This window comes from Photinus pyralis, unplaced genomic scaffold (assembly GCF_008802855.1).
Source record: "Photinus pyralis isolate 1611_PpyrPB1 unplaced genomic scaffold, Ppyr1.3 Ppyr1.4_LG2, whole genome shotgun sequence".
In the NCBI taxonomy this organism is placed as follows: domain Eukaryota; kingdom Metazoa; phylum Arthropoda; class Insecta; order Coleoptera; family Lampyridae; genus Photinus; species Photinus pyralis.
In genome coordinates, this window is record NW_022170403.1 from 22,797,667 (window position 1) to 22,817,732 (window position 20,066).

The 20,066-nt window shown below is 35.1% G+C and overlaps 1 protein-coding gene across 1 annotated transcript in view; it reads left to right on the plus strand.

Moving 5' to 3' along the window:
- Positions 1–5,189: 5,189 nt before the first annotated feature.
- LOC116163893 (acetylcholinesterase-like) overlaps positions 5,190–20,066 on the plus strand; it is an 82,141-nt gene continuing 67,264 nt past the window's right edge. Inside the window, exons 1-3 of the mRNA XM_031478024.1 lie at positions 5,190–5,232; positions 15,115–15,257; positions 15,314–15,466. Coding sequence (XP_031333884.1) covers positions 5,190–5,232; positions 15,115–15,257; positions 15,314–15,466 — 339 coding nt within the window. The remainder of the gene's footprint in view (positions 5,233–15,114; positions 15,258–15,313; positions 15,467–20,066) is intronic.

Sequence of the window (20,066 nt, forward strand, 5' to 3'; positions counted from 1 at the left end):
ATCTTATAATTTTGAAAATCGAAGTAGTACACGCTACAGAACACATAAAAACAAATACACTAGCAAACAGCTATTGCGAAAAAGCGATAATGCCGCAGACATTGATTGGAAAGTGAAACTTGTAAAAAGTGGTCCCTATGTGTACCGCTTCATAAGGAAAGAGAACGGAACTAATATACGAGGAAATGAAGCACATTAATATAAGAAGGAGTGTTCAAGCAGATAAACGTGGAAACGCGACAGCGTTGCCGTTTGTAAAAACCGTTGTGTAATGACATTAAACAGTTTGTTACCAAAAGAACGTTAATAATCATGAAGTGAATATCTATTTGACAACCCGAAACTAACTTGATCTAATTGAAGAAACAAACAAAATTCAGTTTCTTTCTTCAACAAAGTTACAATGAGGAAAAGTAAATGAAAACCACAAATCTCTGAACATTCCACTTTCCAGTGCGATCGACTTGCAGTTGTTTAGTCGCCTCTTACGACACGCAGTGCACTCTGCGGAAGGGGTATTCTTTCCCGCCCCTACACGGGTACATCAGTATGTAAACCACTGACTCTAAATCTATACAAATAATATACTACAAAAATGCATAAAATGAAAACTGTGACAAAAAATAAAAATTGAACATCTTAGGCACATTTGCTTTAATCACTGTATAATTATTATTATACAGTATTCGAACCTCAATATACTCGCTGTTAAACACGTTTTCCTTATTATATTATACCTAGTTCTATCGTTCCGTGTCTCTATGTAAGTATTTTTATGTAAAATTCGCGTAGAGTATACCAATTATGTTCACAGTGGTATTAGTGTACGCCGAAAACAGGCCAAATCAATAATGCGCAAAAATAATATGATATTGTTTCTCGCTTGATTTACGTTTATGAGTTTATCGAATAAGAAGAATTTAGAAAAGAAAGTATAAGTCCATAGTAATGTAAAGGAAATTACACGAATCGTTTCTTCCGCTATGCTATTGAAATCACTAGACACCTCGTTTCCGAAATTGATATTTCGCGTAGTAAAAATGCTTTTCTGTCGATTGTGCTGATTTTACATCCATTCAATCCTGTAGATTGTATAGACATCCTCCCATAACCGTAACAGTGTCTTTCGATCGAAATCCTTCAGGAAAGGAAAATTTTGTAAAGCAATTTGGAAGGCTGAAGTTTTATGTCAATTGTGTACACTCAAATGACCCATAAAATGTGTACAAGGTGATACGGAAGACGCTTCATCTTTAGAATGGTGCCAGGAGTTAACAGTGTGTTTAATTACACTTCATTTACAAATACACAATGGAAACAGCTTCATTTAAACCAACGCTATTAAGAGTAGGAAATGCAATTGAATGTGTAATCAAACTTAAGTTAAATTGAAATCAAACACACGATTTACACGAGTTAGTGGTTAAAACAGACAAAAATACATAACAAGAGGTCAATTACACTAAGACTTACCCCAGAATTACTTAATACATTGTATTTTTTATCCGGCATTTTAATTAGGTTGCAACAGAAATGAACCCTGAAAAAGAACTGAAAGTAATTATTCGCAGAAAACTTCAAATAAAATAAAACCCTATTCTAAGGAAAATAAAACGTTGTGAAAAGAATCGGCGAAGGTAATTAAGGGAGTAAATAACAAAACTTTGCGAAGTTCATGTAACAACTTGTTGGAATATGCAATTAGAGTAAATCCCATTTAATCTGCAATGTACAAATTGACTGTTGATACAAATCTGGTATAAACGAGTTTAACGTTTACATAATAAATTGAACATTTAAACTAATAGGGAATGAAATACAAACTAAACCGAACTTTTACATGAGTATATGGGTTAAAATTATACCCTCGAAGTGGGAGGTTAGTGCTTAATTGTATTACTTACTTCCCTTCTAATTGTGTTCATCTGACCGTATTGTAGTGATCGAGTCCATTATGTTCGTTTGCGAAGATTTACTGGTGGAAATAAGCATATCCAATATAGAGAAGAATAAATGCAAGTAAAGCATTGGTAAGGGTGAGATTGTGTGGTTTTTAAACTTTTCGTTCACGAAGCACCACAAAGTTAAAGTAGGGGATCAGTAATTCTGTCCCACTGACCTAAAACGAAAACCACCAGAATAGAAACTGACATGTTGAATAATTAAGTACTGATAAAATGTCAATTTAGTGTCCCAATGAAATAGTACATTATATATCAAGGTAGAGAAGTACAGTATTATTGCCTGAGCACCAAGATTACATCTCGCTTGCGGCGAGGGGTGTAAGGTGCGAAGGCAATAATAGACTTCTCTACCGTGGTATAAATACTATTTTTTTCACTACTAGCACTTGAAGTCCTCTAAATTAACATATTATATTGATAAGAAAGTGAACGGTGTTGGACAGAGCTTTGTGTTTATTAGTTTAAACATGTGAATCAAGTACGTGGAAGTAAAAGTCAAACAGGCCGTATTTTGTTCTGTCATTGAGATATTTTCAAACAGTAATTTCGTTCGAATTTTTTCAAAATGTGATAATTTAGGTATGTAATTTCTCTGGAAATGGCGGATGGTGGCAATTATTCATTTTAGAGAACTTGTCAAAACGTTTATTGAGCGAAATTTCGAGTTGTGTTTTCTAAAAGTGACAGCGTGACAGTTCTCATTATTGACTACTAGTTAATAATGTCCACATTATTAACCACTTTGAACAACTGCTGAGAAAGCCTACTTTACAAGTGGAAAAAAGGTTAATAATCATGTCCTCAGACGCTAGTAGTGAAAAAATGTATTACTTACACCTTTTTGGAAGTACAGCGTGTATGGCCCAACTAAATAACTGGGGATTAGAGTCCCTCTCTATTACTCATTTTATTTTTAGAATACGTACCTATACTGAGAAATGCTAACGCAGAACCTAAATTGAAGTTAATTAAAAATTACCTCAGAAATTCAATGGCCCAATAGAAGTTATCGTCTCTTGCTATAATTTCTATCGAGAATGACACAGCACAAAAATTAAATATGTCACATTTAATTAAAGAGTTTGCAGGTCTAAAGGCACGAAAAAAGCGTTTATTGTAAAATTTAGCTAATATGTAAATTTTAGAATACTATTTGATATTGTACTACTACTACTAGATATAATACCAATACCACCTAGGTATGTAGGTATATGTATATTATTGTTTTGTTACTCAAATATAAAAAATCATATTTTTATATTGTGGTAGTAGTATTATTTTATTTTATTGTCCGTGGCAAGAGGGGGCCCGCATTGAAACCCGGAACCCGGGCCCCCATCCTTCATTGTTACGCCACTGATGCTAACGTAGCAGAAATTCTTAGTTAGTATATTTCAGTGTTAGGTAAATACGTATTCAATTTTGTTAAAAAATCACATCGGTCATCATGGCTTCTCAGCGTAAGGATCGTTTGAGAAAAATGCAAACCTCTCGAAGAACTCTTAGTAAATAGTCATTCCGAAAAGATAGATACGGAAATATATGGGAAGAATAGTATTCTTGCAGAGGATCAAGACAACCTAACAAAGAAAAGAGGATTCGTATTATGAAATACGAAAACTCAGCGTGTGCAATGTACGTATTATGGTTTAAGAGACTATTTACCCACTAACACAGATGAAACTAAGCTCAAAGGAAATATCAATTGAATCAGCACACAAACTGAAATATTAACGAGAATTTTTATTGACATGAAATTATAGAGTGAAAAAATTGATTACTAATTAATAATTATGTATTACGTATAGTTATTTCAGATCTGGAAATGTTTAAATAGCGTATGATTAGTAAATGAAATTGCATGGTACGGCACGGACGTAGCAGAGCGCCGCCATCTTGGAAAATGGCGGAAAATTTAACACTAGTCTTATCTTCTGATCTACAAAAAATATGTTGACAAATTCCGTCGGATACTTTTAGAAATTTTCTCAGCGTCATTTTTGCTCCGCATGCTTATGACAGGGATCCTTTCCATTCACCGACCACTCGCATTAAAGCACAATAGGCTGTGCAGTAGAGGAAGCAAAAGAGGTAGAGGAGGGGGAGGGGAAGCGACCTAGCTCATATTATAGTGATGGCATAAGATTTACTTGCTCCAAAGACTGTTAGATGGGAGAAGAGTGTAGGAGAAGAGCGAGTTAGATTCAGACATTTTTATTAACTTACACAGGGTGTCCTGCAAGGAAAGGAACGTGGTTCTTAGGTGAATTCATGTCGGAACGAATGAATAATTTGAAGCTTTTAATTATTATTTGAATTTACCGATGCAATCCCACGCTTCATATCTTTCGCCACTGTCACTATTTCATTTCATATATTCAAATTGTAAACGTAAAGTACGAAGTGTGTGGTGTAGACTGGTTAAAAAAGAAAATTATTTTCCGACCTTTTTAGCGCAACCCACGAAGGTGGAGCGCTTATGTCCTCACTTTTCCGTCCATCTGTCCGTCGTTTCGCGCTATAGCTCACTCCCTAGACCACGTATCGATGCCGGGTTGTCGTATCAATTACGTTGTGGCCCACCGTCGGTCAAGATCGTTATTTAATAACTGACTAAACTCTTTTCTTTGATATCCAAGATGTGATCCATGTGCATTTTTGGTGTCGAACGAAACGATGTCAAAATCGCATGCATTTTCTTGTGAAAAAGACCAAACTCGATTGCTCGATGTCCAAGAAATGACATGTGTATTTTTCGCGGCCAAAATATTTTTACTCAAAAGATATTTAATAGTTATTTATTCACCCACTTCGTTGAGAAAACGACCAACTCGATTGCTCGATGCCCATGACGGGAACTATACCAATTTTTGCAAACCAAAATGTTTTTAGTCAAAAGATGTCAAAATCGTTATTTATGCACGCTTTCACTAGTATCGACTTTAAGGCTAGTCTGCCTATATGAGTAAAGGCAAACATATCGCATATAGTAAAAATCAGACGTGCGCAATGCCAATTACCTTATTTATGGAGATATTTCTTTGAAATTTTAACCAAACATGCTTTTAGTAAACGCAAACGTATCGCATATTGTACACATCAGAGTAATGTGCGCATGCGCAAGATGTGCAGTTTCAACTGTTTTATTTATCCAGATATCTTTTTGAAATTTAAATTACAGATGCCTCTGTTAAAGGCCGGACCGTGCGATACTATGATGCAGAGATGCGGCCGCATCAGGCGGCACCGTACAGGGGAGGCAAAAGCAGTAATTTTTAACCACCAGAGCAATGGTAAAAGCTGAAGTAGCAATTCTCAGAAAAGTTAATTGTACTGTTTTGAGTTTAGAAAGACCCTTCGCAAATCCAAGACCGCGATGTCTTTCACCACAATTAGAGGCGAATGCGGGCCGATAGCTCGAGGTGCCTAATAAATATAATAAGCGCCGCGAGGTGACTGCACCCTATACTTTTAAAAATTGAAAATTGTTACGTAGGTACATAGGAAAATGTTGAATCTTTTAATTTTTATTTATTTATTTTATTTTTGGACTTTATTTTTAAGTGGATGGGGTTTCAGCCTGCAAGGGCTCCTCTTAAAACCATTATACGGGCCATTCTGTAATTAAGCGCAAGCCTGTTGAAGGTCCAGAGCAAGAGAGGGACAATTAAAAAAGAACCATTATTATATACATTTACAAATATCCATGCCCGAATCCGGAGTCGAACCAGGGACCCTTAGTGTCGCAGTTGGGCTTCACGTCATTACCTTTTACATATACAGTGTGGGCTTACAATTTTTTATTTATTTTGATCATTAAAAAAGTAAGGTAAACTCAAAAACTAACCTCAATTTTTTATTAGTATCTTCCATCGGTTTATTTTGTTTAATTTAAAAAATAGCTTAGAGCGTGGAACAAACAATTAAAATTATTGAAAAATATCACATTAGGATTCTCCCTAACTTTTACAACAGCCACATTTCTCATTTTATTGATATAAAAAATATAACCATTGTAAGTTTTCGACGGCCCATACTGTATAATTCATATAAGTATTCAATTATATTTTGGATATTACCTTTAATTCGCTCATGGAACGATTTACGCTTCAGAAAACCTACATCAAAAAGTCCATATATGACAAAAAAACATAAATGCAAATGATTTTCAAGAAGAATTACATGATATATCTAATATGATACCCATTTCGATGAAACCTTTGGGTGTTTTTAATTTTTGTGTCAAAACAGCCCAATTAGTGTATTATCCAAATAGTGTCGTAGCTATAAGATTTTTGTTAACAATTCCTATGTCTGTCGCTAGTGAAGAGAGAAGTTTTTCTAAACTTAAATTATTTAAAAATTACCTGTGAAATTGTTAGGGCCATTCAAAATTTAGAAATCTGGCATTAATTTCTATTGAATCATACACGCCCCTCATTGAAGAATTTGTAAGAGTTAAAGCGAGAAAGGCAAAAGTGCAGTCGATTGTTGTTCTTACAGTATATATGCATTTTTAAATCTCAATCCAATCAAAGAATCTATTCTTTGATCGAATGCAATTTTCAACAAAAAATATTTAACGTTTTAAGGGGCGGTATCATGGAAACGTGCATCATTAGAAAAAAATTTACCACACGGCCCTGGTTAAAGGCAAACATATCTCATACTGTAAACATTAGATGTGCGAATGCGCAGTGCCAAGTTCTCTATGTATGAAGATATTTCTTTGAAATTTTAACCACAGATGCTTCTAGTAATGAAAAACAATTACTACAAACCCAAAATATGTAAAAATGGCTGCTTGTGATTGTATAGTGGGTTGAGTGGGAACAGTAGCAAATTGCTAACACTCCGCCCACTATAAAATAAAGGCAAAAAATATATATATACGAACTGAAATTATAAACACAAAAAAATAAGCTCAAAAAGCACGAAAACTGAACAAAGCATTCTACCGTGGACAACTGACAGGTCGACCCGGGAATACATACATACCTACAAGTTGAAGGATCATCTTGAACACAGATGGACGGACGGACAGAAATCCAAAATCCTGAACTCGCTTATTAGGAGCTTGTTAATACTCGTCATTTCAAGATTTACCTTTCGCTGGTTCGAAAAACGGCGTTAGATTTGCTTTTAATCCAAGTGCCTATGTATCAAATTTTATTTAAATACCTTCATAAATAAAAAAGTTTGCAATTCGGTTCATAATAATGGTCGAGATACGAAAATGGCACTGTGAATGTTGAATCGATTAGACTCAACAACAGCTTTATGCAATAGTTTTAGGGTTCTTTAATTTTTAATTATACGGGGTTGGTCATAAACGAGGTCATAGAGATGTGGTGACACACCCAAATTGCATTCTTTATGTGCACGTTTGCTAAATCAACATAAGATCAGGAACATCTCGAAATTATTTGCGTTATATTAAAAAAGTTTATCTCATGTTTTTCTCCGGGTGTAAATAAGAGTTGCGTTTATCGCTGAAAGTTAACTAATTTTGTAAACAAATGTTGTCGTATGTCGTTTGCGTATTTTAACTAAAGAATAGGGAAGTGGAATCGAAGATGGGACAAGAGAAAGAAATAGTTTAAATACAAGAAGGGGTGTTCTAATGTGGCCTTTTTCGTTTCTCCATTCGATTTTCACCATGGGCCGTGTGTGTGAAGTTTGGGACGCCGCCGCCGTGCTTTGGCCGAAAAATTACACCTTCTATCTACAGGGTGGTGACTTGCGTAACGCATCATAGGGATTTCAATGTAAAATTCATAACATGCGATTATTGGCTCCCCAAATTATTTTAGAGGAAAAATGTATTAAAGTTTTTTTTAGAAACAAATTTTTTACGTCAATCAACCGTAATAGTTTTGAATGTTTTTCATAATAAAGACGGAAAATTGAAAAAATTAAACGTCCATCTTTTTCAATAATCTGTGATGCCATGGAATTTTATAATACAAAAACTACGCCAATATCCGTCATGCCATGGAATGTCTGCTATAAAACAAATCAAATTCTATCAAAAAGTATTCTATTTAGAACAGCGAATTCGACATAAAGAAAGACCAAATTACTAAAAACGGTTTCCTAATATAACAATTTACAATAAATGTTAGAATAAGTCACCATTAACTGCAAGACGGTAACCAAGTCGATCATAAAATCCATTTCGAACTGCTGCTAATTGATAACTGGATATCTTTTTGTTTTAGAAAATTCCATGGCATTGCAGATAATTGAAAAAGATGAGGGTTGTATTTATCCAATTTTCCGTCTTTATTATGCAAAAAAATGAAAACTAATACGGTTGATTGACGTAAAAAATTTTTTTCTACAAAAAACCTTGATACATTTTTGCTCTAAAATAATTTGGGGAGCCAATAATCGCACGTTATGAATTTTACATTGAAATCCCTATGATGCGTTACGCACGCAAGTCACCACCTTGTAGAATAGAAGGTGTAATTTTTCAAGGAAGGAGTACATTGAATTTCATAATGTTGTAGGTACAAAAATCACAGATTAACAGTAAAACTAGAAATACATACAAAGGGATCAGCAGCGATGTCTCAAATTCTGTTTAATCTTAGTGCGTAAGTTATGAACCCTTAAATATTCATAACCTTGAGTAATAAGGTTAAAGTTAAGTTTCATTTTAAACGTATTACCATTACGTGAGTTTCCCTTGATCAAGAAATATATCTCAACTAAATTATAGATGGATTAAATTTTTGAATGGGGAGTACGATCAATCACTAATGTACTTTTAATAGAGTTCGATTCAATTTATCAATGTTTTTGTTGATGTTTGTCTTTCAAAATTATATACCTAGCTTAAGGGCGTCATTATTCAAACGTACAATTGCTGTTCCTGGAGGGTTTAGTCATTAATTATAGAATTGAAGTTCAATTAGGAGACTTCCTCTACTCCTGAGAATTCTGACTGGTCTGAGATACAAAGCATTAGAGTTAATTACAGTTACCGTATTTCTTAGGAGTTCGAGAGGAGAGAGTTGTCAAATGGACCTGTCTTCATTTATGGTAATTAGCGATGGGATTCGCGTATTATAAATAGTATATGTAGGCCACTCGAGCCTCGAGGGGTTCATAATGTAGAAATTTTGAAGGTTAATTCCAATATATCGATTCCTTAAACTTTTTGCTTTATTTTTTGTTTCCCGATAACGGATTGGTTTCGCAATAATTTGATTGAACGTTATGTTTTCCCTTAAAGAAAATGGATGATTCGAACTACGCGAAGTTATAAAATTAATGATATTTATCAAATTTACTTTTTTATCTAAAAAAAAAGGAGATTATTTTTCGATTCGGTATTGTGTGGAAATATTCGTCTCTATAGGTTTATGCTTTTGCCGGTAATTCCTATCATCTATCGATTAGATTAACCCTACCCAATCCAGGCTAGCCTCACATTATCTTGTTAACTGAAATTACCCTATGCAAACAGTAGATGTGTATTCCTTAGGGTTAAAAGATGTAGCTAGTTTTTAATTGTGTCCCCGTCCGTTTGCTATTTATGTAATACCACCTTTTAACAAGGATCTTGGACTAACTAAATAATGGCATCCAATTTGATAGCAAGTGATTGTTTATAGGTATGCGTGAAATAGGGAATAAGTAATTTTTGTTAGCACGTGTGAATAGTGTTTTACATATATCCAAAGATTCAGATTTGGGTAAAATGACGTAACATCAGCTTTAGATCAGAGGAAGTAGTTTAAATCTTTCAGTGTTCACGTTTGCAAAGTGACGTAATAATCAATCTCCAACTAGGAATCGGAATGGATATAGTCATTTGTGACTATGGAAGGGGATAACTTTCACAGTGTTTTTCAATTCTTTCTATTCACTTTATTCCAATATTAGCGTAAGACATCGCATAAAGATTCTGACATTTTATGCGATCCAGTCGATAGTAAAATTAATGTTTACTGTTTCATAAATATGGATAAAACTGTAATAAAATAAATATAATATGTCTTACATAATATACACATCAAAATACAGAGTGTAACAATTAGGCATGTAAAAAAGTTTTGGACTGTACAATAGACCCAAAGAATGTTTTCCTACATAAACTGAAGACCCAAAGTGTTTCTTTCCCCAAAACTCCAAAGAGAAGTTTCTCATCGTACTTGTCAGAATACTTAAATCAGGATTCTTCAGTTGAACGACATTAGACAAAAAACACGAGGTCTTTGGTTTACGTTGGAGTAAACACAATCTGCCCTAATTGTAGTCAATATACTCTCAGAAACGACAAAAATAGTGTTACCATAATATGAAATTAAGAAAAGGAGAATAAAGTTGCTAGCACTTGATAACTTTTTATATAGATGATTGTGCCAGGACAAGATTGTTTAATAATATTAATAAGTTTATTGTCACCAAATAAACTACAGACCATTGTAGGCGACAAGACAAGATAAAATCCGGATAGGTACTATAAAATAACACAATGACGAAATTCTAAAAAAACGAACATACAAAAATAACAATCTATAAAAAACCTATAAAAAGTAAGTGACATGTATAAATAGCTAACCTATAAAATCACAATTGCTAAACTTCTTTACACACACTCTGGAATTCCTCTAGGCAATAAATGGTACGGAATAGTAACAATTTTGCCTCTTGAATAAGTCGGGGTAAATAACGATGGGCTGGTAGAATTGGCTGTTACTGAATTTGGAGGATTGTGTTGGTGGTAGATGGATTTTAGTGTTAGTCCTTGTGTCATGGGAGTGAATATCACAGTTTCTTTGAAATTTATTTTTGTTTAAATAATGTACATGGCACTACAAAAGATAAACAAGCTAGGAATTGTTAGTATTTGCAGTTTTGAAAAACTGAACGACAACTGTCCCTCTGGTCAAGACCCATGATTATGCGAAGAGCCCGCTTTTGAAACTTAAAGATTCTACCAGAGTAAAATAAAACTCTCCTGTATTGAATTCCATATCGCAGTAATGATGCGAAGTGCGCATAATACATCTTTATGAGTGCATGTACTTAAATGAAGTAGCAAATGACAGGATTTTTTCAGTTTTGACTCTAACTTCGTTATATGAGTGTCAAATTTTAACCAACTATCAACCCACAGACCCAAGAAACTAGCTCAGCGTTGTTCTGAAAGAAATGAAACTTTGATAACCTTATTGACATCAATGTTTGCTGTATTATTAAAAAGCACAAAAGATGTTTTTTCGTGGTTCACTAAGTTTGTTATTAGACAACCATTTCGACATAGTTGCGATAATATAGACTGATTTCTCTAAAGCGTCCTGCTGTGATAGGCACGGAAAGGAGATAGTAGGGTCATCAGCATGCATTTAAATATTGAGGCAGATCATTTAGGAATAGACTAAATAAAATTGGCCCCAGAATGGAACCTTGCGGGACACCTATATTTGTAGTCTTTATTTGAGACTTATAATCAGTGCCATCCCTGGTGCCATCTTTTCTAATATTAATATATTGGGTCCTATTGTAGTAGCTCATATACCAATCGTGCGCTACCCACCTTATACTATACCGTAACAATACAGTTTTTCTAAGAGTATTATTCTGCTAAATAGCAATAGTTATTTACATAAAAGTCAGGAAAATGACACATTACTGGCAAGGAAATAGGGGCCGAGTACTTTAATTTCCGAGTCAGGTAATGTTAGTTTACTGACGAGTTTTGTATTACATTTTACCGGAAATCGTAATTTAATATAAAATTTCAATTTTTATATAGAATTTTTAATTAATGTCAATCTGTCAGTGACGACATGAGTCATTATAGACAGTTAGCAATGTTACAAAAGCGGCCGGTAAAGTGACGGTGCAGCCAGTAAAGTGACAGGTGCCGCCAGTAAAGTGACAAGCGGCAGGAGACGTAGTCTGCTCTGCTTCTGTGATGGAAACTACAACTTCCTGACAAAAAGTAGGCATGAAAATGAAGGTTACAGGATGATTTTGGGTCAAAATATTTTAAACGATGTGATCGAAACTAGGTATAATTGATTCAATTTACGTATAGTCAGGGTCACTATCCAGTAAAAGCTCTCATTGCTCATGCAAGAAGCATTTCGTGTAACAATTGAGTGGTTTCCCCCTATTTCAATCCCATTGAATCTGATAGTCTGAAAATGGACCGGGATATATTCAAGATGGCGGTTTTTGACCACCACGGCGTATTTTCCGTCTAACATGTTTACAGTTTAAGGGCCTGGACGGATCCGTTAACTTGGCCCCCCCACTGAGAGATTTCATAGTCGTATTATTTTGAAATGAATGCGCTCGTTATGCGCTCATATGCGCCACCGATAATAACTCTTGCGCCATTATCGTTTTTTAGAAATCCGAAAAAACATTGGGGGGGGGGGCAAGTGAACGTAGCCCCCCCCAGTACGTATTTTGTCCCTTGTAACTAGGTCACCTGATACATTTGGTTATGCGCTCAATTGCGCCACTTGAATTAAAGCTAGCGCCATTACGGTTAAGCCGTGACAAATTTTCAAAAAGTGGGGGGGCCAACTTAACGTTTTTAAAAGTTACTTTTTTTTAACATCTTTTCATACGAAATTGTACTCTCAGGTATGCGCTGAAATGCGCCGTAAAAAGATATCTTTGCGCCATTATTGTTTTTTGGATATCCTTAAATATATTTGGGGGGGGGCCAAGTGAACGGAATCCCCCATAACGCATTTTGCTACCGGTATTTGTGCCACTTGATACATCTGGTTATGAGCTCAACTGCGCCACTTGAATTAAAGCTAGCGCCATTACGGTTAAGCCATAAAAAATTTTTAAAAAGTGGAGGGTCTAACTTAGCGTTTTCAAAAGTTACGACTATGAAATCTCTCAGTGGGGGGGGCCAAGTTAACGGACCCGGCCTGGACCTACGTTTTTGGGGGTCATGAAGCACAATGGAAGGATAAAAAATGAGGCCGGAAGTGAAAAATCTTTCATATTTGTACCAAAATGGTGCTCGCTGTTTGTACCTTTATTCACAATGCTCTGAATTTTAAAATTCTGATATGACAAAGTGGTGGATTGTTTGTTCGGCAGCCCCGCAATTATTAGGTACACTGGCAATTCTCTGTTTTACCTCATTTGTTCATTGTTGAAAATACCATGGTCCGGTCTAATTCTATTTACCTAGTTTGCACCCTAACCTGCGAGGGAGTACATATCTAGTAAGTGTAGTAACTGGGTCGTCAATAAGATGTGAATTTCGGACTTCTTTGCTGCCCTATTCGGTGTTCCGGTGTTGCTCAATTCTAAAATGTGTGAATTGGTTTGCTGTTCTTACCGGGGGGTTTCTGGATATTAATCTTGACTTCGGTTGCTTATTAGAAGTTGTCTTGTGTCTGGTGATGGAATATTGCACAAAACTAGGGGCCAGATTATTTCCGTTTGCGACACGAGCGAGCTTGCAAGTGAGTCGAGCAAGTGATCCCGGGTGAATGACGCTTATTTGGGTTTTACATATGGCGTTATACGGTTATCATTCCCAATGTTTCCGATGGCTGCATGGATTGCGACATCTGTAAATTTTTTGAAAAATGCAGGATTCAATTTTTTTTAATTATTAAAATTCACGAGTAAACTATATGGTCTACAGACGTCGTTCTGTGCTTAAATTGAAGCAAATTATATTTCCACAACATCTTTTCCCATGATTTTCCCCGCGAAATGAGTATTATCCTCGATATTGGGGTCGAATCAAACGTTAAAGTTTCACTTTTTTGGAAAAATTTTTAGTCTACTTTAGAAACGCATTACAGTACTTCTACTCAAAAAACCAAAACAAGTGCTAGCACAAATATAATATGCCAAGCCTCGGTAGCCCAGTCAAAGTTGACAGTTTGAGCGTAAGCCACAAAATCTAATTGAGCAACAAAGAAGTTGTACCGGTATTAGGAGCCAATTTAACCTTAGGTACTTGATGGTGGAATTCAACAGCATATACAAAAATACTGTAAAAACAAACTTGAATTGTCTCCACCTTGCACCAATAAGTAACTAAGAGCAAATAAAATGTCTTCGTTTGAGGTTAAATAAAAATTCGAAAGCGTAAACGCACGGAGAGCAACTTGTATACAAAACCGTTAAATAAGTAAACAAAACAACTAAAGTATCCCTCAACAATATAGAAGGATTAGTAACTTACCCACACCTTCTTTCAACTTTCTTAGAGCTCTATGAAAGCGATGTACGTTCATTCCATACACACGAAACTTTTGAAATATACCAAGGTAGCAGTATGCTAATTCACACATAAAATTACGTTAAAACAAAATTAGTTTCTGAAACGAAGATAGTAAGTAAGAAAAATAAGTTAGTGAGACTAATAGAAAATTGACATCGACCAATTAGTGCTAGTTTCCCGAATCATAGCGAAGTGTTGCCACACTGCATAATGTTAAAATTTGTTGAGCGTTTTGTTTCTGCAAGTCTCCATTATTATTATAAGTGTTTTTTTTTATTTTTTATGAAGATCTCCATTTTCTGGGTCTGCTTTTATGAATAAAGAATGTATTGTATTTTTTTTATTATTGTTTTCTTAAGCGATCGATTTCGGTTTTTTTTATATACCCATCATCATTAGTTATTAGTTATTATTGCAAGACTGGATCCAAAGAGACGATTTATAATTAGATTAGTTTCCTTCCTAAGTTCTAATTTTAATCATGGTTCAACAATAGTCCACTCCACATCGGGAAAATCTAGGAGCAAACATAACAAATTAATATTTTAAAGGCTTTTCGGTTCTTGAGTGTGGGAAAACAACTTAATGATGATTTGTTAGCTGTTCCCGTCTCCATTCGATCACTTTTGTGTCTTTTAAGCGATCCCATTTATCCTATCCCATATATTATTCATAATCATAAAATTAAATATTTTTTACAAAAGGACACTCTCCCGACATTTTCGCTAACGATACTCTCGTGTACAACATATTTAGCACTTCCTTAGAGAAACTTCCAGTAGAGTGACGCTAAAAGAAATTTTTGAGTAAACATTGCGTGAGCGAATACAAACCTATCTAGTTAGACATGTAATACAAAACTGGCAGAATGTTGATAAATAAAATATGAACTGTTGCTAATACACTTTTACATTTTAGGAACGTATTTTATCCTCTACGACTTTATCGACTTCTTCGAAAAGGACGGACCAAGTTATTTGCAGAGGGACAAGTACCACGACATCATAAACACGATATTTAAAAATATGAGCCGGCTCGAACGCGATGCAATCGTTTTTCAGGTAAGTTTTCCATCAAGCTGCATGCAAAAGAGGGTAATAATTTCGCACAATTTCAGTATACGGACTGGGAGCATGTGAACGACGGCTACCTCAATCAAAAGATGATTGCCGATGTTGTGGGAGATTATTTTTTCATATGCCCGACAAATTATTTTGCAGAAGCAATGGCAGAAAGAGGAATGAAGGTTTATTACTACTACTTTACTCACGTAAGTCTGTTAAACATTTACCAAGGTTGCTTCGATCTGGTTCGGGATATAAAGTACGCCAGCTAGGCATTGCGTGAGAAAGATAATTTATCAGGAATCGTATAAGTTCGCGAATTTATTCCCTATATATAGGTCATCTTATAATAGAAAACGTTTTAAAACTGCGGCGCGGCTGATTTTGGATAAAATTAAAGGCGAGTGGGTGACTAATATGCATTATACAAAGTATAGTATTTTAAATTTGTCGAGTTCGTTATACAGGCTGATTCAAATTCGAGGGCCACCATGGGGATCTCGGAAACTGTAAGAGATAGGTAGGTAGTTTAAATTTGGTAAAGTTGCGTATTTTCATGCTTAACAAAATGCGGTTTTGAAACGAATGAACTTTCGACTACTTTCGGAGATATCCTGAAAAAACGAAATTGTTGCAAAATCGTTTTTATTTTTTACCGAAGTTATTTAAAAAGATATTTCATTGTGACCATTTTTTTCCCTCTACAAGATGCTAGTTTTAAATTTTCGTCTCCGGTTAACCATCATCAACTTTGTTGTGGAAGTCATTTTTACTTTTTGTGTTATTTGATTTGAACTATTTTTTTTCTGATTTCATAAATGTCAATATCACTATTCTTGCTATTTCGCAAAATTTCGTTTTTTTTTCCGGACATCTCCGAAAGTAATCGGAATTTTTCAGTTTCAAAACCGCATTTTGTTAAGAATCAAAATACTCAACTTTGCCAAATTTAACCTACCTACCTATCTCTTACAGTTTCCGAGATCCCCATGGTGGTCCTCCAATTTGAATCACCCTGTATACTTACCCAAAAAGGAGACAATCTTATTTGCAAAGACAATCAGGATCAATTCTGCATACAAAAGAAAATATGAATTGTCCGGCTTTTTGACACATCTCTGCTGATTAGTTTTCATTAAGACCAATCTAAGAGTCCCCCGTAAAGGATGTCATTATCTACAATGGGCTACTACTGGAACCATTATTTTAAGAAGTACCTCATTTATATCAAATTTTGACGAATCCTCGCTTTCTAAGAAGACACATTCGGTCAACTTCCTTCGATTGCTATATGTTAATTCAAACATTGCAAAAAATACTGTACGTTTGCCCACTTACATTGAAATAAATACTCATCCTCTTAGGTGGGTTGAAAAGCTCGTAGGCTAACACAGTAAAACACATTGTGTTGATCAAATTCGATTTTAATTTTCAACGTAGTTGCCTTCGAGGGCGATAGGCTTCACTCTCAACGATTACTTCATTAATGCTGAATTTCTTTCCAGCGAGAATGAACAAGAAAAAGTCACTGGACCCCAGATCTGGAGAATACGGAGGATGGGGAAAAAATTCGTTACTTAATTCATGCGTAATTTTACCATCGTTTACAGTGACACGTGATCAGATGCATTGTCTTGCTGAAACAGTACTTTCTTTTTCTTCAAATGGTCTAGCCCTTTTCAAGGAAATTATGAAATCTATGAATATTATACCAGCCGATTTTTTAATTGGGTTCATCGTGTGCAGTCTACTAGGCTGGCTGTCATTTGGAGTGTAGGGATGAAGCCATTGTAAAATATCGACGGAAAAATTCGTTATTATTGCGATTGAAAAATTGTTGGTATTCATAATTTGTGGAAAAGGTCTTAAGCATCTTAAATGAATGAGTAAAAACTGAAAGTTCACTCTGACAAAAAATAGGCAGTTATGTCTAATTGAAATAATAAAATGCCATTAAATAAAAGAGAGTATAATTTAAATTTGTTTTTAAATCAACGCGAATTGTAACTAATAACAAACAATGATTCTTCGGATTACGTCCCTTTTTTTACCCGTTTTTATCAAACTCATACGATAGACTGAGCAGGTTAATTGAATAATCTTAAATTGAAAGCCGTTAATTATGTTAGCTGTTAATAGATGGAAGAAATCCCTTATGCTAATAACAACGACAATCTCTGCTAAATTGAAGGGAGAAGCTATGGCAGGATGTCCTGAGCAAACTCTGCAATCATTCCGCTCCATTATTTATCAACAGGTTCTGTGTTTGAAATTCTGAAAGAGAATGCCGTGCTAATGTAAACTTTATACTCTCTAAAGGTCTCAATTGCCGTCGCATTTACTCAAGCATATGCAAAATAGTTTTGAAGGGGTTTCCCAATCTACATAGTATCTGAAACCCTCTCCCGTTACCTATTTGCTGCACGTAAAGGGAGGATGCTCAATTTTTATGTACTAAACAGTACTTTCCTACGATCAGCTAACGTAAATTTGAAACTACTCATTTTGGGGTACTTTTTATTGATAACTGCCAATGCCAATATGATTACAATCTGTCAATTACCAACAATTACTGTTAATTACCATGGAAACAATTTTATACAAATAGGAGATCAGATAATTAAAACCGACCCTAATCTGAAATGAACTTAACAAGGGTCATCATGGCTTAATTAAACATTTGTTTAATCTTTTCAGTGTTTTTGTACTTTTTAGCGCATTTTTTTTGTTGGTTTAAAATAGACGATTTATTTTGGATTCCCGTAAATATAAGATACCTTACTTATACGTACCTACCTATTATTTACGAAGAAGATTATAAAAAGGGGCTTCACAAACTAAAATTGACGTTCTAAATTTTGAAAAACCAAAACCGTAAATTTTTTAAATCAAAAAGTAACCTGTCATAAATATGAAATTGGGCAATTTGCTTTGTGGAAGTTTATAACTTTCGAGAAATCTCGAATAATTCCCCCGCTAAGAATGTCCATTGTCCATTTCGATGTCCCTGGTGTTCAAAACCCAAATAGAAATCAAGAAATCATTAATCATGTCGGTCCCAGATCAAAACCCAATTTTACATCACTGAGAATGTAGCTGGAATCTCAGTTTCAACGTCCCGTTAGAAAAAAACTGCTTTTCTGTGGAATTATTGGGAGACGGTTTTTAAAAGTTTGCTCTAATTTCCCAAATATTCAAATGCCCTCGCAATTTTATCATATTTCCAATAATAACATGCCAACTCAAATTTATACCTACTTATTTTTTTTAAACATCGAAAACCCACCAACGAATGTGTTATTTATACTCGAATTTTACATTACAAGGGGAAACTGATAGATATAAAATACATGACGAAGGGACTTTTCGAATTCGTACATACATTTTAACTTTACTGTTCGGTTTCCAATACTGTAATCATGTAACGTATTTTTTTACCACTTTTGCAGGGTATGAACGCAGCTTTTGCTAGTTTAAATTAAGTATAACCTAAAATAACGTAAATTTAATTACGTGGTTTATTTATTTACAAATAATTAACAAATTTATAACTTGAAATCAATTAATTTATAACAGTTTAAATAATATTTCACTCACTCACATGACCACAATTCCAGCGCGAACTATTTATTTCAGCGCTGAACTGAACTGACGCGCATTTCGATTTACTTTTATGGAAAACGCCCTCTTTCTCTCAAGTTTTCGAACGCTTCCGAGTATTCTGGAATGTTCTCGAACAAATACGTCATATTTCCCGGAAAGATTGCGTCACATCCGCTTCCGTTCTTTATCTAATCTTTCATGGCGCCTCGATATCTATCGGGATTACTCCTGGGATTACTGAATATTAAGTCTGCGATGAGCATGAATTAGTCAATTAAAACCCAGCTGGCGCACAGAATTGAGTTTATAAATAACTAACAATAACAATTGATAAAATTGTCAAACGGTGCATGATAAGCAGAAGCTGTCTTCCACGTGTATAAGTTTTACACGCACGTACACGAGTAAAGGTCTGTTTGTAAAACATTGAAATTAAGACACCCTGTATAAGTGTATACTGTTCCCCCTAGATTTAAGATTTATATGAAGTTGTAGAAATTGTTGAGGAAAAGTGTCCCATTGAAATGCTAGGATTTCACTCTTCCACAAATTTCAGAAACACACGCCAACCAATTCCGAGTTCGAATAAAGACATAAAAGATGGAGGAGGAACCCTGATCCACGTATATCTAGTATAACATTCTTGGGAAGATTTCAAATTTTCTAAAAATCACATTAGTATCTATAAGCATTGAATAATACTATAAGACAAAATTGCATTTCTGATTGTACAATGGAACAGAAAGCAACGCAGGGAGAGGACAACAATAAGAAGCGGAGGAACAAGGGGGAAAGAACGAGACCAAAGCTATCAGAAACTAATGAACGCCCCGAGAAGAGGCTATCACCAGAAAGTAAAGTTCCTTCTAAGGCAGATATTCCAGTGGCGAAGCTGTGGCCGTACCCTTTCGGGTCGGATAAAACCCAGTGAGCCGCCCCCCACAACCTCCCCAATCCACAAAATCCACCACATTGTTTGGCATATGCCGCGGCCCAGCGCGATGGCAACAAAAGTAGTGGAGATGCACCCCTGTTAGTGCATACCAGGGACGCAGCCCCACTTAACTAAATCCTAGGAGAGGCATATATGTCAAAGTATCAAATACCAAAAAATAAACACTATACAGTCAGTGGAACCCCGTCACTTTTAATTCTCTTTGTAATTTGTGAACCATCCCGATCCGGCTTCGAGAGGTTCATTTA